This window comes from Oenanthe melanoleuca, chromosome 2 (assembly GCF_029582105.1).
Source record: "Oenanthe melanoleuca isolate GR-GAL-2019-014 chromosome 2, OMel1.0, whole genome shotgun sequence".
Lineage (NCBI taxonomy): Eukaryota > Metazoa > Chordata > Aves > Passeriformes > Muscicapidae > Oenanthe > Oenanthe melanoleuca.
This window is the reverse complement of record NC_079335.1, coordinates 101658345-101684272: the sequence shown is the minus strand read 5'-3', so window position 1 is coordinate 101684272 and position 25928 is coordinate 101658345. Positions and strand designations below refer to the sequence as shown.

At 41.2% G+C, this 25928-nt stretch overlaps 1 protein-coding gene across 1 annotated transcript in view; it reads left to right on the top strand.

The window, feature by feature from the left end:
• The window catches only part of DCLK3 (doublecortin like kinase 3), a 63907-nt gene that overhangs the window by 6697 nt on the left and 31282 nt on the right, over positions 1 to 25928 (top strand). The window contains exons 2-3 of the mRNA XM_056483168.1: positions 23421 to 23495; positions 24307 to 24816. Coding sequence (XP_056339143.1) covers positions 24756 to 24816 — 61 coding nt within the window. The 5' untranslated portion in view covers positions 23421 to 23495; positions 24307 to 24755. The remainder of the gene's footprint in view (positions 1 to 23420; positions 23496 to 24306; positions 24817 to 25928) is intronic.

Genomic DNA, 25928 nt, shown 5'->3' with positions numbered 1-25928 from the left:
CTTAGGGTCCAATAGATGAGCTGGGATTATCACCTAGGTAACTGCCTGCTTAACAGGCTGGCTGGGTTTCAAATTGCAGCTTTTAGAAAAGCCGCAGTATGCACTTCCACAATTAAACACCAGCTAATAGGAAGGAATTTCCTGATGTTACATTCACAGCTTGTCACCATTCTCTACTTTTGCTGGAGGAGTCTGATGTTTAAAAAAAGAATAAACTTGTAGTACAATGAACTGTACCTGTGAGCTGGGGTATTTATAGCTCTATGCAGCAGTCTGATTGCAGGGGCGAAAAAAGACTTTGATTGTTGTGTGGAGTATGTTTTGTGTAGTGAATTAAAATTAGGTTACTGTTTTTTACTGATCAGTGAATATTGATATGTAGAGGGCATTTTTTTCCTATTTCCACCACCTGGCTAAAGACATAAGTCCTTTTTTTATGGCCTCAGCTTGCCCACTTTGTGTTGTCTAGTTCATAAATTACTAACTCCGCCTGTTTTTTTTGCTGGAGGATTTCTCTGAAGTTCTTGTGACTTGTGAAAAGCAAGAAAAACATGCTGAATTTTCTTCTCTCTTTTGAGGACCTAGGTTAGACAATCCCCTTTCTCTAGCAGGAGCTATAACTCTCTTGAGAAGCTGTCAGGATTGACTGAATCTTGTCCAAAGTTGGGGTCATCACCTGGGAATAGTCACCATCCCCGAAACAAAAAACATTTTATTCTAGGTGTAATGAGTTTTTAATAGGAACTGTAATCACCTAGTAATTTAGCCTGGGCCTCTAATTGGAAACAGGGATGCATCTGCTTGTTTGACTGAAGTCTTTTGATTGAAATTGCTAGAGCACAATCTGAAGAAGTTGTGTCCTTATGGAAAAAGGGACACAGTATTTCCAGGTTCAAAGTTGTAGTATGGACCCCCATCCCCATATTTCTTCTAACTAAATTGGGGTGAGAAAGAACAGAAAATGCTGTGTCTTCTCTGATGCTTATCTTCTTCCAAATGTTGTCCCAAAATACGGTTCTTTAACCCAGCATGCAGGAGGTCATTCCACACACAGAATTGAGGTATTTATTTGTAGTTCTGCATAAAAATGGCTGCTGGGTGGCAAATCCACAAAGCCATCACAAGGGCTATCAGAACTTTTCACTATTTACACATTTTAGCAAACGATGGCATTGATGATCACTTGCTTCAAGTTGCACAGTCCTCTTAGTATTTTGTCTTCTATTGGTTGAGTCCCTCACTTCTTATGCAGATTAGTCCATGTACTCAGTTTTTCTCTTGGTGGGTTTTTGAGTCAGTGGTCATGAACTCCCACTGCCAGAATTACCTTTTCCCACTCAGAGCTGATTTCAGCACAATTGCTTGAGTCGGCTTGTTAGTTTCTTCCTTATCTTGGGAGTTTTTCAAAATGTCCTTGTGTCCTGTAAATTCTGCATTCTTTGTGTCTACTATAGTAGTATGTCCTTCTCCTCTGAGTCTGAGATCACTGACACATTCAAGTCCTAAATCTTAACAATGCAATTCCACCAAAAAGTAACTTACCTTTCTAATGCCTGGACATCACAGCCATCCCCATTTTGTGACTTGTTCTGCAAAGAGTACTAAAAAAATTACTTCAAAATGTGAAATAAAAGTATGTCTACCTAGTTTGATTAATAGATAGACCATTTTAGATACCATGAAAACTCAAAAAGGTTCCAAATCATACAAACCTTTCTCTTTTTGAAAGCTACAATATCCAAAAGAATGAAATTGGGAAGTTTTTGAAGTTAAGAAGTTTCACTTCAGTGATAGATGAGACAATGTCCCTCTTTTTGGTTTATTTTATCTTAAGTTTTCTCTTTCAGCAGCATCTCAAGTCCAGACTGGACTAAAATACTGTCCAAACATAGGGTTTGATATTCTGCTTGGTTACACATGGTGAACAATTTTTTATTCCATGACCAGAAATTCCCCCCCACTCCTCATACTGCCAGATCCACAATTTAGAATTGTTGCACAGCTGTGGACTTAAAGTCACAGCATGCGGACTTAAAGCATTGTGAGTTTATTGAAATTTGATATTTTCTTATATACCTTTATTTCATAAGTCTTTTCGACTGTCTTCAGCCAAACCTAGTTTTCCTCCCTATCCAGGAATACTTGAATTACTGCTTTATTTAAAAGAAACATAAAATCTGAAGTGATCACTTCCCTCCAGGAACTAGGTATTAAAGATTTGCCGTAAGACTCAGGGTTAAACCTCAACATTTGGAAACAACGGGGCATATGACTGAGCTAGATTGTTTGTGACAGGGAAAAGAGGAAGAAAAACAATCTTTATTGTCAGATATTCTCTGTTTCTTTCTGTTCCTAATAGGTAGGGTGGAGGTGATCAGCAGTGAACATCATGTAGGATTCTACAGCAGCTTTTTAGTCATCATCTAATAAAATGGGCTGTAGAAGCATCTTCTTGCACACAGGATTAGCTGAGAAGCAATGTCATATCTCAAAATGAAGCACTTGGGCAGTGGGTGTGTGTGGAGGAGAAGAGTGGGATCATGCTGTAAAAAGTGCTCACATTTTTAGCCAGACAGCAGTTCTGCAGCAAATAAAATCTCTTTCTCCAACAGATGGAGGAGAGTGAGTGGGAGGTAAGTTTGGAAGTGCATTTTGTCATTTCTGTTCGCTCATTGCATCGTCTGTAAGGGAGAATGCATGCCATACCAGGTGATAAAAGAGTGGATTAAAAAGTGTACAGCATCAAGGAGGTAGCAGTAACTCTCCAAGGAGCACCTTCCATCTGGGACTTTCAAAATGCTTTACAAACGTTGGACAGGTGAGGTTTGTGACATCCCAGAGCACAGGTATTGATCATTCCTATTTCGAGATAAAGAAATTCAGCAATAGGGAGCGCTGACAAGATTTAGGTGCAAAAAAATATTGATTTGTAGGGGTGGACTTCATGCTACTGTTATCTCCTGCTTCTAGTGCAGGACCTCACTCCCTTTATATTGTTCAGACTTTGACTAGCTGCCTGGATTAGCATGCAGAATTCTGCCTGACCCAGCCTCCCCCTGCAATACACTGCCATTTGCTTTCCATAATCAGGCTTAATTTACCTGTCATTTTCACTAGAACTGATGACTTTAAAACTCTCCTGGAAAGCAAATGTTCTCATCTGAAAATGGCAGGGAGAGAATCACGAAGGAAGAGTATCTGTACTGTTTCCACCTGCAAAATTTTCTTATTCCTCCCTCAACATTTGTTTTAAATAGGGGGGAGGGGTAGTGAAAAATCATCTCTGATAATTTGTTGCGATACGAATTAATTAGCTTTCCACATTTCCTCAAGAAAGGGCTACTGTTTTAAAACAAGGTCAAAAACATGGTTACATGAAGATATATGTATTTGGGTGAAATGTTTAAACATGAGCTCAGAGAGAGCTGTAAGTTCTGCTGCCCTGCCCCTGCACTGGAAGAAACTTTATTTGCACCCAGCAGAAATGCTTCCAAACACATACTTAATCTTATTTATACTTATAGAAAAAAGGAGTAAACCTAGTAAAAACCAATTACTTTCATTGTTATAAAGGGAAAACATGCAAAACCAGAGTCAGATTCTTCAGGTGCAAGGGCGGTCAAGTCTCATTGTACAAGCTGAGGTGTACTTTCTGAACTACTCTGACTTTCTGGCCTGCTCCTCTAGTCAGAAACCAAAACAGGGATGGTCTCTTGCCAATTGGACTGGATATCGATACTATTGAATAGGAGGCTGCAGGACAATGAACCTCTTGTTTGCTTTCTCAGGTTCTAGAAAGTGTTTATTGCTGTGGCTGGGAAAGTGTACATAGGAGGATTTCCTAAGCTGATGTTCTCAAATGTAAAGATTGATTGCTGTTTTTCAGCCTTTGTGAGGTGATTCTGCCTGTGTTGCACATGGGCCTGGTGTTCTGACTGATTGATAAGGTAATCAAAACATGAATTCATCCCCTGGGATTATTATTTTGAACTGTGGTATCTCAGATCAATCAGTCCTGTTTTTTCCTGCCTTGCTAAATCGAAGTAAGAAAATACATTCTGCCAAGGTCTGCCATTCATTATCTGACTATATTTATAATTGCAAACTATTTGTATCTTCAATGCTGACTCATAAAGCAAAGTATTTCACTGAGGCTGAAAGGGAAATGACCCTGCATCTTTTCCAGCTTGTCATTCCATTTTTTCTTCCCTCTTTGGGGATCTCTGTCCTACTTTCTGTCACACGTATTAGCCTTGGCTGACTGATAGGACAAGATAAAGGGTCTTGAGCAAAACCAGCCTTATAAACATTGATAGTGAATTACTTTGCTTCATGTATCAGAAAAATATCTTAAGCAGAATGAAAGAGAATTAATTGACCCATTTCCAGACTAAGTTATGAGTAGGTTAACAGAGAAACTAAAACATATGTTTGGTGGATTATTTTTCTGCCTTGGTATGGAAAGACAAAATAAAACAACAGTGGCTTTAAAAAGGGCATGCAACTGGGCCCACTTCATAAATATTTTCTACTAAAATGTGTTTACTACTTATGTCCTGAATTTTGCCATGAAAATGTATATTGCAGATTAGAGTTATTTACTAAATCCTTGTAAATTACGCCAAGGACAATGTCTGTATTTGCTATCAGTCACAGAAGTCCAGTCAGTGTAGTAAGTGAAATTACCTCCCATGATTTGGTGCGTTGCATTTGCTGAAGGAATAAATGATATGCTTTTTTCTGTATGAAAAGCTAAATACAGCACAAGGACCATTAGAACTTGACAAGTTGACTGGGTATTGAAACCTGTCTTGAAGAGAATTTACAACCTAATGACAAACCTTGAAGGGGAGGAGTTAACCTCCTCTGATTCTAGATGTCTTGAATGACATGACCACAAAGAAGTCCTTATTCAAATAGTTTTAACTTCAAAATAGAATTCAATAAATGTGTTGTTATTCATAGTATTTAATGTAATTATATTTATTTGCTTAAATTAATCAAGTTGCTTATTATATATAATTGATATTTCCATCCAAATTAGCTTGAATAGAAAGGAATCCCCTTACAAACAAAAAGCATTATCTGCCTTTTTTTCAATAGACTGCAGTCTAACAGCTAAGTTACCTAATTGTCTTGGGGTGACTTTATGATGCTTGTATGCCCAGTCGCCTGTTCTGTTTATGCTGGATATTAACTTCTGCACCTTTAAGACTGGTTCCGAGTGCGATGTGGGGGAGAAGAAGCGCGCAGTTTGTTTTGAGAAGCTGCTCTCCCTCCCCCGCATTCCTTCTCTGGGACTGTGTTGTCTGCAGTACGGACAGCGGGAGAGAGCTCTTCTTTACTTTTTAGTTAGTTTTTTTTTTTTTTTTATTTAGCTAGATGAGGCAGAGAATTTACCCAGACTGTGGCTTTTCTTGGAACTGATCAGCCGTGCTCTGGACTGAAAACAGAGAACACCGGCAGCTCACGCCTGTGTCCCACTGGTGCCGGCGTCGTGGCATTTTCTAGCGCCGGAGGGACTGATAAGAGACTGAGCAAGCCGAGCTGCACCCCACAAAAAGGGCTTTCTGAATTTGCCACCTCTTCAAAACAGCGAGAGGTTTTATTGTTTAATTTTTAAAATTTTATTTATTTATTTATTTATTTATTTATTTATTTATTTATTTATTTTAATGCGTGTGAATACTTTGCTTTTTAAATAAACAGGGTTTTCCACTTTTCTCGAAGGAGATTTTTGTTTCCCGAACCGGATGGGGGAGGGGCCGCTTGAATTTGCCTTCAAAAAGGGATTCCTTCAGAAATTGCCTCCCTAAATTTGCCCTAAACCCGAACATTAATATACAGTCTTCTAGTTACCAAACGAAAGGTACCAAATTTAGTAAAAATGCCTCACTTACTTGCAAAACAACATGCCTTAATAATTGCTAAAAGTGAGAATCAATCTTCAGAAAAATAACTAAATATAACCAATGTGAGATAAGAATAAAACCACATTTAAATCAGGATGTGTTCTTTGCTGAACTAAATCATGTTAAAATTAGCTTTTCCAGCCTTACACATATGTTACTTTTCTCTTTGAGCTTTTGTAGGATTTCTGTGCATTTGATGGTAGCTGGATTTGTGAGTATATTATTTTTTTTAGGTTTTCTTTTTGGTATCAGTTGAGTAATGAACAATTAATAGATGACCTCAAATGATTTGCAGATCTCAAATGTACGTCTTTCTTTTCTGTTTAGTGAAAGCACATTAAGGCAAATGTGTTCAGTGAATGTGTTAGGCACTCAAATGCCTGGCTCCACAATGAAATCCAAAATCTTCTGCTCAGAAATATATACAATTCATGTAGAGAATAAAACTTTTCAGGATGCAATCCTGAAAATTACACTTATTTTATGAGATCAGCTAAAATGTACAGCTGTCTCAAGCTAGGCGTGTGGAAATAATGGAGAGAAGAATGAATCTCTTGCCTGAAGTCCTCTGGTGTCTTTGTGGGATCCATCTCCCTGAGATGCTTCCCAGAACTCCATCTTGAAGACAACAGCAAAATGGTGGGAGCATTTGTACACAAAATGGTAGCACAGAGAGCCTTTTCTCATCCAGAATATTCTAACAGTATCCCACCAGAAACCGTAACACAAAGCCAAACTGGAGGCAAGGTTCCATCTTAAGCCTAGTCCTTTCATGAAAACAGTAATTAAGAGACTTCCTGGGTGACAGAGTCAGGTTGTCTAGGGGCCAAGATCTTGTTGCTCTGTGCTGGGGTGGTGAAGCCTAATCATCTCTCTCTGGTTATGAATTCTGCACTAAACATCTTATAGAAAAAACAAAGGTGCTGACAGAACTTAGACATGTCTGAGATGGAGGGGAGATGGTTAAGAGTGTGATTTTGGTTTGATGAACCTAAGTCTCAGTTCTGCAACTTTCAGCTGTTTCTTAAATCTAGTCCTTGGTCACTGCTCTGAGAGTTTAGAAGTAAAAGGAGCAGCTCTGCTTTGTTTCACAACACATGAATACTAATTGTTTCTGTTTGTATTTATGCCATGTCATCTAATATTCAGTGAATAAACAAAGCTGTAAGTCATGTGCATTCATCCCCAACCTACTGGAGTTATTTGCAGCATCCACTCATGGACTTTTTAACAGATATTCAACTTTCCTTTAAATTCTCTCTTGGAACAGTGGCCATTAAACATCCCAGGCTCAGATAGACCCTATTCTGAAAGAATTCTTATTGGAAATTTTCAGTATTTACCACAGCATGATCCTCTCTACATTGTCCTCCTTTGGAGTGCTTGCTGAGTATTCAAAACTAATAAGCAGATAATATTGCCTCCAGAAATTTTCTATGTCCTTGCAATATAGCTTCTTGTATTACTATAAGACAGAAATGTGATCAAAACCTTAATTTTTTTCATATTCCTAAAATAAATTAATTCAAATAACTATCTTAAGCTCCCTCAATTTTAAAATATAAAGTAAGAATTTCTTTACATGGCCCTGCTCTTTCCCTTATGGGAGATAATTTTTTGTTACAATCTTAATTTTCAAGCATAGTTCACACTCACCACAGGACATGAAGCGCTGAGTAGAAAGAAATAATGGGTGTAGCTTCTTTAAATCTTCCAGTGGAAAGGGCAGAGGAACACTGCACTCTTTCCAAAACATAATATAAATGAGTTCACTTCCTCATCTCCAGTTCTTGGGAGTTTGTCACACACTGGACAGTATTGATGTATGACCAATGTGTGCACTGGCATATGCATGATCTATGTATGTAGATGTCTATTTAAAAGCACCTGAAAATTGAGATATTCTCAACCTGTTATTTGAAGTAGGTGAAATTTATATATGGAATATCCATTTTCTTTTTAAAGAGTCTCTACATTTGTCCCTAAAATGAGGAAAACTATCCATAAAAGATTCTCATCTGTTTGGTTTAAGCAGACAGACTGGGAGTTTTTATATCTTTAGTTAAGGCTGACTCTCTCTTTTGTTCATATTTGGTGGAAAACTAAGTAGATAATTCTAATTACTCTGATACAAAGATGGAATATTGATCTACATCTGCAGTTTCACACAAGTGTCTCGCGTGCCACATTTCAGCATCATCTTCTTGTGAGTGAAATGCATCCTTGGAGTATGTTTCACCGTCTTATGGTGATCTTCAGCACAGGCATGGGAGCATAAAGCCTGTCTAACAACTCTGATCAAGTTTTCATTGTAAACTTCATTCCTTTCTCTACAAAACCCGTAAGACAGATGCTGTATTTGTATCTTGTTAAGTAAATAAAGGACATAGCTAGTGAGACGTAGGGTTTCTTCAGATTAGCTGGCACATACTATCCACAGGGCTTTAACGCTGATGTGAAGAAGTTGCTGGGGTAGCAGAATATTGTCCCCAGGCTGCCCATCTGAGAGCAAGTACAACACTGCAGGCTTGTTTCTAATAGACATAGGGGGACTAGAAAGTGATTGCTTATTCTGAACTGCTTCACTTCTGCTTCCTTGCTTGAGAGAGATTTATGGATAATTTAAGGGACAGAAACCATGTTTGAAAGGGACAATTAAGAAGTGAACTTCACTTTTTGGGGACTTTGCATGTTCTTTTAGACAAACTACTGCTTAACTCGGTGAAGTGATGCAGACAACAGGGGCTCACTGCACTGTTGTGGCTTTGCTTGAAGTGAGGTGCCACATGGGCTTTTATGAAGTGATCTGCAGTGGATATAAGATGGCTTTGGAGAGACTGAATTTTCTCAGATGGAAATTGCAACCTATTTTTCTTTTCTCACCTTTTCACCACTAAAATGTCAAGTCTAATTTTCCTTGGTTTAGACAGAGAGTGTCAGGAACACTAGAAAATGAGAAAAGTATAAACTAAAGGTTGTAGCCATCTGTAATCATAACAATAAATATCGTTGTGCAGTTAATACTTCATCCATGTCTGCTGCCTGAGAAGACTGAAAAAGCATTCATTATTATTCCTCAATTTCATCCCTTTTAGAAGGAGGAAAATTGCCTAGTCTCAGGTCTTTGAGTTCAAAGCAGTTTAAATCTTGGCATAGCTGTTTAGGAATGAAATTTGAGAGGAGGTCTGGTAGAAAGACAGTTTTCATCTCTTGCAAAATGGCTAATTTAACACTCTAGCAGGTAATTTCTGCAATGTGCACCTACATTAACTGTTTCATTGGGTAGAGCAGTAGAGAAGGCGCTGGAACCACAAATCTGTGTCAGGGAAGGAGGGATGGAAAACTTAACAGAACATCTTATGCCAAGTTCTGTTCCAACAAAATGTCTCTGAGATAGGGGCAGCTCTGATCTTCCTGATCTGGAAGATGGAATGATGGATTATGCCCACATCATTTGATGTATGAGCTCATTATGTATCTGAAGGACATGTGGCAGAGGAAATTCTATAGTAGGCAGAGTCCCCTTGTCTGAGTAAGTATGGTTTGGGATGCCCTTCAAATTTTCTCTACCTTCTTTTACCACACCATGAGGAGAGGCACAAAACCAGAAAAAAATTATCTTTCTACCATGTGGCTGTGTGCTAAAGTAGCATATCCATCAAAAATCCTAATAAAGCACTTAACTGCCTGTTCTTGACTTTTACATCTTTCTCCTTTACTTGGGTATGAATATACTGGCAGCTATATAGAAGCACTTTTAGTATGTCTGCTTTCTCTGGGATTCATTAAAGCCAGTGGAAAACCACACACTTTCTCATAAATTGTCACCATGTCCACTTATGTGCATCTCCTGCACTCTTGTTTTGGAGGCTAAGTCAGGAAAGCAATGAAATTATTGCATTAAGAGCTAAAAAGCTTATTAATAATGTATTACATCATATTGGCCTTGGAAGAAAAGAAAGTGCTACCAAAAAAAGGTGACAAGGCTTTTAAGGTGCTTTTCTGAGAAGTCAAAATTAATGCCATGTGTTCATTTTACTGTGTTGTCCTAAGATTGACAATGTTTGTGCTATGGTCCCTACACAAAAGCCAGTGAAATTTAAGTTAGTTTTTCTGGGAGCAGGGGGACTAATCAATCTTGGTTTCCTATGAATTGTCCTTTGCCTCCAGTCTGTTATCTCTTCCCTTATGCTTTCCTCCAATTTGAATAATGTCAGCCTTCCATTGTGTGCTGTTGAATCAGCAGCTTTCGATGGTATCCCAGAAAAACAGGGCCAGGGCTAATGTGAGGCTGCCCATGGATGGTTGCACATGTTCTACAGCCATTTGGTTTTCAGCAGTTGCATATTTGAAGAGCAGCTACATTCTGGTTGCTTGCTCTAGTGAGGGAAAATAATTTGGCTCGCTCTGTGCTAGCCAGCTTGAAGTTTTCACAAAATGTATACAAGGCAGTTATATTTAAATCGTCTACTCTCTTGTCAATTTTGGTTGAAATTAGTCAGTGCTATCAAAATTATTGGGCAAAGAGAGAGAAAGAGACAAATGAGAAATTGAAGAGAAAATCACAGCCTCAAAATTTTTTCCTTCTTGGGAATTCAGGCCTGAAGCAGTTAATGCCAGTATGGCATAATTCTCTGCTGCATCATTAACTGGTAATGCTGGTATTTTCAAGATATTCTTTCTCAATCAGGATGGCCAAGCATTTTTTATGATAATGCAGATTCTCATATAACTGTAGCTGAGGCTTAAAAAAAAAAAATAAATTTGCTAGATTGTGAGATTAATGAAATATAAAAAGTAGCCAGAACAACTTCTTCTATTTTAGTTCTCTTGCTGATTTGATATCTTGTTCCTCAAAGTCCATGTGAAAAACGAGGTTCATTTTCCTGGTAAAATTTAAAAAGTTTATTAGAAGACAATAAGAGACAAGCAATAAAGCAAAAGGTTATACGGCCGGGTGTTTGGCATTCAGTCAACAGCACACCTGCTGTTTTGGAGACACCCCTTAAAATCATAAACCCGTTGCATATTTGTGGTAATTCCCTGAGCCTCCCCTCTGGTCCCTTGGCTAGCTCAGTACCAGGAGGAGGCTTGGGAGTCCCATAGGAATGAAATAAAAGATCAAACAGGCTCTTTTTCCCGGGACAATCCAAACGTTTATTCCTAAAGGTTTCCAGGGGAAAAAGAGAAAGAGCATGGAGAACGCGGCGAATTTCAACCCTCGGGTCATGGGAGGGGAAACCGAGCTGCAGCCAATGGGGTTGCACTGATGGGGAGGGGCTAAGGGAGGGCTGAACCAATTTCACAGAACTTCAGGGGAGTACAGAACAAATAATTTTTCTCAGTGTAATATAAACCATATCAATGAAATGCAACACATATTCATAGACCTGTCATGCACATTCAAACTTTTCAATAAACTATTTTCCATATTCCAGGAACTGTTCTGCATGGCCACTCCTTGAGTCCACCTTTTTAGAGCATGCGTATTTCTTGGCTATGGTTTTAATGTATTTTTCTTATCATTCTTATTTGTGCTGTGGTCTTCAGTTTCTACAGACGGTCGGTACTGGTAGCTGGTATATCAGTAGCAGGTGTCTTCACTAGGTGCTATCCAACCAAACAGGCAGTTCACTTACTACAGAGACACTTCATCAGCTTATGTTACTCCTAAAGAAATCCGTATCTTAAAAACCACACCTATAGTACCCATCCTAATATTTTTGAAATAATACCATAATATGTATTTATAACAGTCCAGAATAAATAGCTAATTCTAACTGGGGCTCCCAAAAGTTACGGCACCAGGTGGCACCAGTTGTCCTAAGCATGCAGAGAAGGAACAGCTGGTGACTGTTTTTGCACAAAATCCTCCTCTAAATAGGAATTGAAACGCCCATGAAGGACAGCAGTGGGCCTGTGAGAGGGGGTGGCGGTGTCAGCGGCACAACAGTGGCTGTGTCATGACAAGAGCACAGCCATGCCGTTCTGGGGCCTGCAGAAGCAGCTGGGCATCAATGTGGACAGCTGGCTGGTGTGGCACAGCATGCCGTAGCCACGCAGCTAGGCCATGGCCTGCCACGCCTTCGAGTGCGAGTGGGTGGAGTGCAGGCACAGGCTGGGCCAGACTTGCACCCGCCGTGAGTGCCAGCTCAAGTACGAGGATTTCATGGAGTGCATGAACAACACCAATCTGTCCCAACAGCTCCAGGTCATCTTGGAGCAGTGGGACAGTATAATCAAGCAAGGCGAATACAAGCAAGGATGTGCCCAGGCTGTGATTCCCACTGGAATTCCTCTTGGAAGAAAACTTACAGAGCAGGGGGCAGGGGCCCTGCTGTAGCTGGAGGGGAACAACCTCAGGTCGGGCATCATTCGGGCAATAAATATCCCTTTGGAATGTCAAAAGATTTTTTTTTTTTAGTTCGCACAGGTAGGGCAAGTAAGTAGGGTTGCAGGTTGCTAGCAAGGCTTGCTCTGTGTTGTTCAGTGTTTCTGTTGGTTGGTTGATGTTGGGGTTTCTGTTACTATTGTTACTAAATGGTCTGTACACGATAGAAAACTGCAGTAAGTACAAGTGTGTATAACCAAATAGAACCCTCCAAAAAGGATGTGTCTGTACAGACCATTCCTGTGTGGAGTGTTTGCGTTTATGCAGTGTGGGGGCAATGTAGATGAACCCTGCCTGCAATGTGAATAGGTGAATGATCTCCTTTCACTGGTGGCCAAGCTTAGGGAGGAAGTTGAAAGACTAAAGAGTATTAGGGAAAGGGAAGTATATTGGCGGAGCTCTGTCCTCCCATACTTGAGGGAGGCCCACCAGGAGTCAGAGGACTCCCAAACCTCCCACTGTCAGGCAACAGGAGGACACTTGGTTGATGAAGGGGAGTGGAAATGGGTCTCTGTTTGGGGAGGCCATAATAAAAATTCCTCCTGATCCCAACCCCTAGCCAAGTGTCATTTCAGAATAGGTACAAGAGCCTGGATTTAGGGAGATGGTTTAAAAGAAAATTATCTGCCCAGTGAACCTCCCAATTATGCTTTATCTGTGAGATGGATCCCCACCTCCAACATCAAATGGAAAAGAAGGGTAGTTATGGTGGGTGACTCCCTTCTGAGGGGAACAGAGGGCCCCATATGAGTCTACAGGACCCATTCCACAGAGAGGTGTGCTGCCTCCCTGGGGCCTGGGTAAGGGACATCAATGAGAGACTTCGTGGGCTGATTCGGCCCACTGATTATTACCCACTCTTGATACTCCAGGCTGGCAGTGATGAGAGTGGAAAGAGGAGTGGTAGGGCACTTAAAAGGGACTTTAGGGCACTGGGTCAAGTGGTGGATAGGGCAGGAGCCCAGGTAGTCTTTTCCTGAGTCCCTTTGGTGGCTGAGAAAAACAGTGAAAGGAATAGGAGAACACACATTATTAACCGGTGGCTCAAGGGTTGGTGTCATTGGCAGAACTTCAGTTTCTTTGATCATGGGGCAACTATTACAGCACCTGGCTTGCTGAAACTGATGGGCTCCATGCTTCTGTTGAGGGCAGAAGGATTCTAGCTTATGAATTGGCAGAACTTGTTGAGAAGGCTTTAAACTAGGTTCAAAGGGGGAGGGGGACATGGGCTGTCTGAAAGCAGACCCAAGGGTGGTAAGCCTGAGCTAGGGGTGAAATCAGTGGCCTAGCTGAGGTGCATGTATACCAATACACACACCATGGGTAATAAACAAAGAGCTGGAAGCCATGGTGCAACAGCAGAGCTTTGATGTAGTAGTTTTCACGGAAACGTGGTGGCATGACTCACATAGCTGGAGCACAGCACTGGATGGCTACAAGCTCTTCAGAAGAGATAGGAAAGGAAGAAGAGGTGGAGGGGTAGCTCTTTATATTAGGGAGGCTTTTGATGCCATAGGTATTGAAACTAATGATGATGGAGTAAGAATTAAGGGTAAGACTAACAAGGCTGACATCCTACTGGGAGTTTATTATCGTCCACCCAACCAGGGAGAAGAGGTGGACAACTTATTCTATGAGCAGCTAGATAATGTTTCAGGATCATCAGCCCTTATTCTTGTAGGTGACTTTAACCTGCCAGATATCTGCTGGGAACTTATTACAGCAGAACAAAGGCAGTTCAGGAAGTTCTTAGAGTATGTGAAGGAAAAATTTTTGTCGCAGCTGGCAAGTGAGCTCACCAGGGGAGAGACTATGTTAGGCTGCTGTTTGTAAATAGGGATTGGCTGGTGGGAGATGTGGAGGTTGGAGGCTCTTGGGGCATAGTGATCGTGAAATTAGAGAATTCTCAATATTTGGTGAAATCAGATGGAACACCAATGAGACTTTTACATTGGATTTCCGGAGGGCAGACTTTGGAGACTTATTCAAAGAGTTCCTTGGGAAGCAGCCTTTAAAAACAAACAAGTTCAGGAAAGGTGGATGTGTTTCAAAACAGAGATCTTGAGGGCACAGGAGCAGACTGTCCCTGTGAGCCAAAAAATTAGTTGACAAAGCAAATGTCCAGCCTGGATGGGCAATGAGCTTTTGAAGGAACTTGAGAATAAAAAGAGGATGTATTATCTTTGGAAGGAGGGTCAGTGTCTCAGGAAGTATTTAAGGGGGCTGCTAGGGCATGTAGGAAAAAAATTAGGGAGGCAAAAGCTCAGTATGAACTTAAAATGGCGACTTCTGTAAAGGATAATAAAAAATGTTTCTACAAATATATTAATGATAAAAGGAAGGATAAGACCAACCTTTGTTCTCTAATGGATGAGGGAGGGAACTTAGTAATTGCAGATGAGGAACAGGCAGAGGTGCTTAACGCCTTTTTTGCCTCAGTCTTTAGTTGGAAGACAGTTTGTCCTCAGGATAACTGTCCTCCTGGATTGGCAGATGGTGTTAGGGAGCAGAATAGTCCCCTTGTTATTGAAGAGGAGGCAGTCAGAGACCTGCTGGGATGCTTGGATATTCATAAATCTATGGGACCAGATGGGATCCATCCCAGGGTGATGAGGGAGCTGGCAGATGAGTTTGTGAAGCCACTCTCCATCATTTCCCAACAGTCCTGGCTCACTCATGAGGTTCCAGATGACTGGAAGCTGGCCAATGTGACACCCATTCATAAAAAGGGTGGGAAGAAGGATCCTAGTAATTATAGGCCAATTAGCCTGACCTCAGTACCAGGTAAGGTTATGGAACAGTTTATACTAAGTGCCATCATGCAGAATTTAAAAGATATCCAGGGTATCAGACCCAGCAAGCATGGGTTTAGGATGAGTAGGCTGTGTTTGACCAACCTGATCTCTTTTTAGGGTCACCTTTATGTTATGTGACCCACCTGGTGGATGCAGGAAAGGCTGTGGATGTTGTCTATTTGGATTTCAGCAAGGCCTTTGACACTGTCTCCCACAACATACTCCTGGAAAAGCTGGCAGTCCATAGCTTGGACAGGAGCACTCTTTGTTGAGTTAAGAACTGTCTGGATGGCCGGGCCCAGAGAGTGGTGGTGAATGCTGCTGCATCCAGCTGGGGATCAGTCACCAGTGGTATCCCCCAGAGGTCTGTGCTGGGTCCAGCTCTGTTCAATATTTTTATTGATGACATGGATGAGAGTATTGAGTCTTTCATTAGCAAATTTGCAGACAACACTAAGCTGGGAGCATGTGTCAATTTGTTGGAAGGTAGGAGGGCCCTGCAGAGAGACCTGGAATGGTTAGACAGATGGGAAGACTTCAATAGGATGAGGTTTAATAAGGCTAAGTGTTGAGTCCTACTATTTGGCCACAATACCCTATGCAATGTTATTGGCTGGGGACACTGTGGCTGGACAGTGCCCAGGCAGAAAGGGACATGGGAGTACTGGTCAACAGCTGACTGAATGCGAGCCGCAGTGTGCCCTGGTGGCCAAAAAGGCCAATGGCATCCTGGCATATATGAGGAATAATGTGGCCAGCAGGAGCAGGGAGGTCATTCTTGCCCTGTACTCAGCACTGGTGAGGCCACACCCTTGAGTACTGTGTCCAGTTCTGGGCCCCTCAGTTTAGGAAGGATGTTGAGATGCTTGAGCGCATCCAGAGAAGGGCAATGAGGCTTGTGAGGGGCTTGGATCACAAGTCCTTTGAGGAATGGCTGAGGGAGCTGGGGTTGTTTAGCCCGGAAAAAGGAGCCTATCACTCTACAACTTCCTGAAAGGTGGTTGTAATCAGGTGAGGGCTGGTCTCTTTCTCCAGGCAGCAACTGACAGAATGAGAGGACACAGTCTCAAGCTGCTCCAAGAGAGATATAGGTTGGATATTAGGAAAAAGTTTTTCACTGAAAGAATAATAAAGTATTGGAATGCTTTGCCTTGGGAGGTGGTGGAGTCACCATCCCTGGATGTATTTAAAAAAAGACTGGATGTGCCACTTCGTGCCGTGGTCTAGTTGAGATGTTAGGGTATGGATTTGACTTGATGATCTTGGAAGTCCAAACTAGTTATACTGTGATATTGTGATACTGTAAATATTAGAGGGTGCTTTGCAATGTGGTATTATTATTTATACCTCAGTAATACCAAGATGTCCTAGCTGAAAGAGGAAAGGCAGGTGCCACAAATTCAGATGCCTTGTGCCAGGCTCCAGAGCAGATCAGTGTTGTGTGTGCCGAGAACAGAGCTCAGTCTCCTGCTTCCCAATGGGAATCTCCTACCTGGATTGCTCAGCTGCATCTCTAAGTCCCAAATGAAGGGTTGCATTTTTATTATGGTGTTACAAAACTCAAAAGTTTTAAGGAAACATTATAAAAACTTTGTAAATATAGACCACTCTAGAGAACACTTTAAACACTCTGGGTACAGCTAAGCAGTATTCATTCACTTTAATGCAAAGTTGTTAAAATCTTTATTGAGACAAGGCACGGGGAGAAGTAATTTGTTTTCAAGGATTCTGCTTCATTGTGTGCTTTTCAGACACTCATGATTTGTCATTTGGCTGTGACTTATCATGAATTACATCCCTAATAAATATATTTGTATTTACATTGTCATTAGCATAAATGTTTGAACACTACATGCATTTACCATGCACAGGCTTGTCTTGTCTCTTGGCCTTGTCAAAGTGACAGTTTTTTCCCCCAACACATCCTGTTCTTTAATATACTTCTCTATTTTGTAGAATGCTTCTTTCTTTGTGACTTGGATCACAAATGGTCTTCATTTCCCTATTCTTCTGAACTAAATAGCTGAATGCAGGTTCCTGTGGATGTGAAAGGGGCTATGAATCATACAAACAAAAATATGTTAACTTCTTGTGTGTGCTGTAATCCATTAGAAACATTCTTATTCTGTGTGGCTCAGCCTTGTACTTTCTTCCTATTATAAGTGCCAATCATAAATTAATTAAGGTGTAAATTTGAACCCAGCTCATCAGACTATCAGAACTGTGTGTTGCAATGCATTCATATAATTCCAGATGCCACTTTACATTGTCACCTCTTAATATTCCTGTACTGTGACAATAATGGATTGAATGACTGAAATTGCAAGGCAGTCTTTTGGGGGGTTAGTGTAATAAAAGTGAAGGTAAGTTACGTGCTCTAAATTTTCCTCCCTGTTGAGTACAAAGCTCTTTTGCAGGGACTTTATATTTCTGTAGAGAGAGATCTGTCTCTCTTCAGCTCTCAGTAAGAGCAGGCTGGTCCTATCTTTCTATGGTTTCATCTGCCTGACGTGATTGCTTAGGAGTCCCACTGAGGCCTCTTGTCCATGAAATCATCATCTAAGTAGGCTTTCCTCATTATCTCTCCTTGGGGAGAAGTTTAAAAATGTCAAATCCCTGTGTGACTAGGTTCCCTCCATGACATGTGCTTTTTATGGTGAGATGGAGAAGGCCATCAGGAATGCCGCTGTGTCTGACTCAGCAAAAGCATGGGCAAGAAACAAGTTCTGCCCTGGGTAAGAAATGCAAAAGTGACGCTGCAAACAAAAAGAAAGTAGAGGTGTTACTGCCCGTTTTGCTGTCTGAATTTTAATTACAGTATAATGTATTCATGAGTGATAAAGAAAATATGGATTCTTTATCCATTTTTCCTAAGAATCATAAGCGTTATTAATCTGACTGGAGCTTGCACAAAAGACAATTTTCAAGTATTCTTAATGGAAGCACAAAAGATGATGTTTTTCATAATGATGCTTAAGTACATTGTTGGGGTTCTGATAAAAGTGCAGAGGATCATGGCTTAAGGCCATGGGAAAACCCTCTTCAATAGGGGTGAGTAAAAAATCACCCCCAGAATCCTCCAGTTCTAGTATGTTGATCATTGCCAGAAAGTTCTCTGCTTCCCTTGTTGTCACTGGTTCCTTTTTGCTGTGATAATTTTAATATTCCTAATCACCTTCCTTATTGGATCCCCTCCCTAAACTCCTCCCTAATTCCTCCCCTCCTTCAAGTTTATAAGTACCCCTGCCATGCCCTAACATTTGCTTTTTGCCATTGTCCTTGCGCATGGAACAAACCTCCCTGTACCACCTTTCCCGGTTTGTTCAGCTTGCTGTTTGTTGTTTTCTATTATTAAAGCTTTTTAGTTCCCAAACAAATCAGATTTTCCAGTCAGATTTTCTTTCTTCATAAAATCGCTGAGTTCAGTGAAGCTACTGACCCTAATAGTTGGGCTAGGATTGGCCAGAGGCTTCAGTCCACATTTTGTATTATTTGAGAAGTTTCTCAGATAAAATCTGCAGTTTCCAAATTTCTTCTTTTCCTACCAATCACAGGCACTGTTTGCTTGAGGAGTCATTATTTCAAAAGAGAAGTGAGAAAGAATTTAAGGAGGATCTACAGCTATATTACACAGAAGATGGACTGCAGTATCTTGGCCCCATCCTTTCGTATGTATGAATACGTTGTGGCCATGTTTTCCAAAGATGCAGTAGAGGTTGGGCAGCTTGGGTCCTGTTCAATCACTCCTGAAAACAGAAACATCTTCCTTGATCTGGCCTTTTCATTCAGTGCAGAAGTGAGGAATTGAATTTATTCATAAAGCCCAGCTACTGAACATGTGGAGAGAACCATATATTGCCCCTCAGTTTACCTGAAGAGATGACCTGAAAATCAGTGATGCATCTCTTGGCTTCCCAGTACAGCCCCTTTGCTCTGGTATCATTCAAAACTCCGGCCTGTTAATCAGTACTGACCAGTGTTAGATTAAATTATGTCAGACTGGTATTACTATTTCTGGTTTACTGATCTGTTTTTCCCATCCATCTCTGTTTTTCTGGTAGTGTTCCATTTCTACAGTAACAATATAATGATTAATAAGTATCAACTGCCTGCTTCCAAACACTACTGAATTGTGCAATTTAAAAATGTATCCGTACAAACACTGTCTCACACTGTTGGCAGCTAAATTTTCTGTTTTCTGAGCCATCAGTGGCAGTGAAAACCAGTGTCTCTGAGAAGCTAAGGTTCCTCTTCCTTTACATGAGGCATAAGCTGAAATAAGCTAATCTGTAGCCAATAGAAGTATTCACAGCAGGAGCTATGTTCAAAACTTCAAAGCAAGAAAGGGAGGGAAACTTTCATCAGCTAGGGGATATAGATTCTAAAAAATCCACAAAGAGCATATGTAGGTGCATAAATACCTAGGGTACTTTCAAAAAACCACATCCAGTATCAAATATTGTAATAACAATGGCAAATATTGAGGCAACAAAGTCAGGAAGTTGGGGTTTGGGTTCTATTTTTGTGACTTGCTATGTGATCCTCGTTGAGTGTCTCCATATTGGAAATTTCTTACTTTTAATTTTCATTTACGGTACCTAAATACAGTTTATGTACTTTCACCATTTTTTTCCAGCTCTAGGTTTTGATCAGGTCATCTAATAACGAAGTTCCTATGTGACTGATATAATTGTTCAAAGTTTCACTGAATGTTGATGACCTTTGTGATACTTGAATAAAAGATATTAATGTAAAATATAACTATAATAAATGTAAATACAATATAAAATGTCTCCTTAGAAAAGTGTCTTAATGATAAGCATGCCATTCTGTGAGTCTTAGTAGAAATCATAATTCCGTATGCATTGTTTAGCGCAGGTAAAGCTGAAATCTGGAGTGTCAGGGGATGTCAGATGGTCACAATTTCTACAAATTTGATAGCGATGAGTGTCTCTTTAATACATGAACTCTTTCTAAAACAAGTAATGGAGAATTATCCCTCATCATCAAAACATTGCCATTTATAATACACCTCTTATCAATACCCTTTTCCATTGCAGTTTCTAATTATCTAAATTTGACACTGATTAAGTATTTTCATTACTTAGAAGCTGAAATAAGGCACTATATTAGAGGAAGATAACAGACCTTACTTTGGTGAGAATACAATGGTCTTTTCTAAATATGTCCTTTAAACAAAAAGATAATTCTGGAAAGATGCAGTCAAATATGTTCATTATCTTCTTTTTTGGTTAGGTAATAAGTTGCCAAAGTCTGGTTTTTGCTTTAGATATCTGCTGGCCTGCTGACTGTGGCTGAGGAAGCCTTGGATCCTTTTTTATTTGATCTTGAATTTGTTTAGTGCCGTTGTTATGTAAATGCCCATAATACCACTATTCTGGCAAAATTATACATTGTCTTGATTACACATTGGTATTAGAAGTTGGTTTCTATTGGGAACCCTTTCCTTCATGGCATTTAAGGAGTAGCACAGATGTAAATTCTGATTTTTTTAAAAAAATATTTTTCAGAGTGGAGGGTAAATCCTGTGTTGTTCACATACAGCTTGGCATTTGTTTTTTGTGACTTGAATAGGGCCTGTCACTTTTGGTATTTTACCAAATACAAGCCAATATATTATTGGCTTTTGATTTCTTATTGAAGAGATCTAAAATAGTAGCTTATGGAGCTCTAACAGCAACAGACTGTTAGATATCATGACCTTCATTCAGATTAATTTCTTTATCTTTTGCCCCTTGTATTTCATATACTCAAGCCAAAGAAGATGAAATAGAAATGCGGTTTAGAGAGAATTCAGTCTTATTTTTAGTCCTCTGTAAAAGTCAGGGGTTTTTTTTTTGTCTTTCGTTCTTGTATTAAATGCACTGGGTTTCTCTTTTCTTTAAAGGGAACCATATTAACTGCTGTCTTATTTACAATATAGGTATTTTTGCAATTATGAAGTAATCCCAGATAGTTCTGCCAGAAGCAGCAGTGTCAGGATGTCTGTCACACGTTTGTATTTCAGCTTTTTTGTCAGTGTAAGCTACTTTACACCACATCACGTGACAAAGTTTAATGTGCCTCAAGCAACCATTGGCACCTGGGTGTTTGGAATATCCCAGCTACATGGGATATTCATATTCATTTGAAAATGATGCACACACTCTTCTTTGTAGATTATGGAAAAATTACATTATAGCACTGGGTTCCGAGACCTCAAGCCTAATCTGCCACCTCAGGGACTTGTTTTTCCCACAAGTTGGAAAAAACATTGTGTATGAATGACTTTCATACACAGACTAACATTTTTGTTATTGAAACCACATAATGAAACTGCTATTTCTATGCTGATTTATTCAATATGCTAGATTAGATTTTTGGGCATTAGGAAGACAAGTTCTTATCAGAATTTGTGAATAAAGTGATAATGTTTAAAGTAGCTGTTTTTTTTCTTGTCACAAAGCAATTGTAATTTTTTTTAAATTATGCAAAACAGAGTCAAATAAATATATATAGTACCTCTTACTTCTTCTTCCTCACTTTGTATGGTGTGTATAAGTGATTTATCATTTCAAAACAATGTGTTATAATAGCAGAAGGGATGGTCCTCTCTGGGGTATAAACCATGAAAAACATGGATTCATTTTTAGTGATATATTTTTAAGAATATGGCAAGAAACAAACAAAATGCAATTTCCGAGCATATTCATCTAGAGAGAATAATTCTTGAGAAGATCAGGTGGAAATTTCGTTTGACATGTCTCCTTTAAATTAAGCACAGCCCTTGAAACAGAACAGGTGCCAGCAGAAGCCTGGGTCTCAAGGGAGGAGAAAAGTGAGACAAAGAGGTGATTTCTAAGGCAGAAGAAAGTTGCTGATTTTAGGACAAGGCCAAAAGGGTATGCCAACATATCTGTTGTCAGTCATAGCCGTCTATAGATACTAATGTATGAGCTGGTGTGCAAAACATAGAGACACGTATTTGGGAACTTCCTGCTGATTTGTCTGTGAAATTCGGCTTTCTTACAGGTTAAAAAGGTATCACTGAGAAGCAAATCTCGTGGTTCTCATTTATACTTATTAAGAATGGCAAGGAAGTAGCAGATGGTTTAGTAGAGGAATGGAGTGGTTGAGGCCACTGGCAGGTTAAAAAGTAGATTAAAGGAAAAACCACTTCACTGACTGATGAAGGCAGAGGTGACAATTTTCCAGAAGCCAGGAGAAATGAGGTGTCTTCAGAAGTCTATATTCACTCCTCATCTGTTTTTCATTTTACAATAAGAAATGAGGGTACTACTGATCTAGAGTTTATTTTTGGATGCCAACTGCAGATAATTAAGAGTGATACTTAGCTGTTCTAAGGATTTTGCATTTATCAACAGCAAATCTCTTTAACTGATGTTATATTGTTATTGACATTTCACATTGAAAATGTTGCACATAGAAAAGTGAAGGGACCTGGTGGAGGGGCCCAGAGAAAGGAACTGAACACAGTCCTTGATTTCTTAAGGCAGGGTTAATAATTGAGATGCCAACAACTGCAGAAATTAGTTGTAAAAATGTTTAAAGGACAGGGTGAAAGATGGAGAATAGCAGAAGAAAACTGCCATTGACTTTTCTGAAGCTAAAATTTCACACGGGCAGCAGTGTGTCAGAAGAGGTGACCTGTCACACAACACAAATGGCATGCATGAAAATTACTGGAAAGCAACACTTTAGTTGCGTTTCTTCAGGCAGTTCTAATCCTGAAGATCTGTTGTTTGAAATTAACTTTGATACACAGGGCAAACAGATAACAATAACTGCAGGAATGGAGCAATTAACAAGCTATAGATAAAGGAGTAAGGCAAAAATAAGAAAATAAATATGGAATTTGAAAGTTTCTGAATTTTTAAACAAACATGAACATTTCAAAATATGCTGAAATGATGCTACCTTTTTGATATTATAATGTGTTGCAGGGTTTTGACAACCTGAGTTTTGACTAGTTTATAAGACAGCTTTTGTCTATGCATTTATTTACCACATATCTAGCCAAATACTAAAGAGTTAAAGAGTAAGTAAAAATATTTGAGCTTTATACTGATTTCTTTATAAGTACAGTGAAATATATTTCAGGGAAAATATTGTTCAACATCTACTTTTACAAAGATTTTTGTGTTAGACTCTGTTGCCCCCAAAATTATTAAATACCCTGGAAGTAAAATCATAGAAAACAAGCCATTAAAACAGGGAAGCTTGACAATACTTTCAGTAAATGACAAAAATCAGAGTATAAGATACATGTTTAGCATGTTCTGCTTTGTCCTATTTATACAGTTTGAGGCCAGAATGATGTAACACTGCATCTCTCAGTCTGACCTATTGAATATCTCTGGCCACTAAATTTTGCATGTAAGTCCAGCTTCTTTTTTTTTTGGATACTGTACTTATCAGTTATTCATACAGTATTTACATATTCTTTTCCACAGAGACATCTTGTGTTATTAGGAGATCTCAGAAGAATAAAGTACAGCTTCCCTCTACAATTTGTGCCACTGATTATTCACTCCCATTGATAAGATTTCTTATATGAATTTACCCACCTTCAGCTTCCAGACACAGACTTTTATACCCATTTTAACTACAAAATTGAAGGGCTTTTTAGTTTGCAGTATTTTTCCCTATGAAGGTATGTATGTGCTGTTATCAAGTTGCATCTCCTTTTGTAGCATGGTATGGGGACAAATCTCAAATTTTCTAACCCTTAACCCAATTTTGTGGCTCATAATTTGCCCATTTTTCAGGTGTGCCGGCCAGGTAGCCAGCATCCCATGGGCAATCGGGATGAAATAAACTCCCTTCTCATATTTTAAGCAGATGTTGGGCAACCAGTTGTTCATGCATCCAGTGTGTACGTTACTTACATTGCTTAGTGCTTGTCTTTTATAATCCAAGTGAAATTGAAGTTGTGTCAGGGGAGTTTTTTGGTTGGGTATCAGGAAAAGGTTCTTCCCCCAGGGGATGGTCAGGCACTGGAACAGGCTCCCTAGAGAAGTGGTCACAGCTCCAAGCAGGACAGAGTTCAAGAAACGTTTGGACAATGCTCTCGGGCACATAGTGCGACTCTTGGGCATGGTGGTGTGCAGGGCCAGGAGTTGGACTCGATGATCCTTGAGTGTCCCTTCCAATTCAGCATATTCTGTGATTTACTTGGCATCTACAGGGCGACAATAAAAGCGTTTTCACTCATGAGCGGACTGGGAGCAGTGCCCCACATCCTGCCACTTGGGGACACCCTCGGGGACGCATGGAGCCCCTGGTCACGTAAGAAACACCCGCGTCCGGCAGGCGGGCTCCCGGCTGGGGGGACAAACGAGGTCATCCCGGCGGCTGGGGGCGAGCTGGCCGCTGGGGAAAGACGCGAGGCGGGCGGGCAGCGGTCCGAGGAGGGGGCAAGCGCTAAGGCGGCGGGCCGCTGCCGCCTGAGGGCAGCTCGGGGAGGGGTGAGAGAGCGCGACTGCCGACGTAGCTGATGCGCGGCGCCGCCTCCCCGCCGGGTGCCCTCCTTCCCGCTCCCTGACTGCCCTCGCAGGCGGGAGGCGGCGGGGAGGGAGCGCGGGTGCTGTGCGGACAGCCTGTGGCCGGAGCCGAGGCGAGCCGAGACCCCGCACTATGCCGACCGCCGCGCCCCCCCGCCTCCACCCCGCGGCGGACGCCTGCTGCCACTGTCAGGGTGAGTGCCCCTTCCCTTGTCCCCTTATCCCCGGGCAGCCCCCGCGCCGCCCCACCAAACCCTACTCGGATAGGTCGCCAGCTCGTTCCGGGAGGAGGGGGCGAGCGAGCTGGAGGCGCGGCGCCCCGGCTGTAGGGGGACATGGGGCGGCGGCGGCGGCCAAAGTTCCTGCCCAGGTCCTTGCCTTTCCGCGGGACTGCGGGGAGCGGGGGAAGCTTTCGGGGCCGTTTGGGCTGGAAAATGGGGCTGGAGACTGACGGAGGAAGGTGCGATGCCTCTCGGCCGTGGGAATGAGGCGAGACCTTTAGGAGAGGGGAGAGGTCCCCGAAGGTCCGAAGTTGGGGTGGTTATTTCACTGTGCTCCTTTAATTACCTGTATTTTGGATTAAAGAGGAGCCCCTCCGCCCCCATCGTTTAGTGTCGTAGAGGAAACTAGTGAAGTGGGTTCGCTGGGAAGTGGGTTGCTTGGGGTAGCAGAACAAAGACGGAGCAGCTGCAGCACGGAGAGCTAGTCGCTGCTGCTGGGTGCGGGTCACGCCGCCTGTGCCACTTTCCGAGGCTGAGAGACCACCGCGGCAGCCGCGCGCTTACCGGGGCAAGCTTTGAAGTCTGAGTGTGAAGTCAGCGTTTGCCGCTCAGCGAGCCACGCACGGTGTCATCTGTGCTGCCATAAAAATCGAAGATATGAGGTAACTTGGACTCTTAATAGTCGGTATGAGAGTACTTCACTCGGAGCGAATGCTTGTGGGTTGCTCAGAGCACGCTGGCGCTCTGCAAAAGGAAGCACCAGTGCTCTGCAAAAAAGAAGTAAATTGAATACAGTGTAAGGGTTTTAAACCATTGCACAACTGTGTATTAAAACACATTTGAGGCTGATGAATCTTCCCTCAGCTGCGAAATCTCAACGGCTGGAGGTACACGGGTTACAGGCAGGGGCTCAAAGAGTGGAGAGGGCTCTTGTGTCAGATGGAGATGCTTGACTTGCGATAGCCAGATCTCTCTCGGGAAGAATGCTGGCTGTGCCCTTGCGTCCCCTGGCTTCTGTAGTTATATCACTTGTGTCTGCTCCTGTTTAATAACTGAGCAGATATTTATAGGAGAACTACTCCATA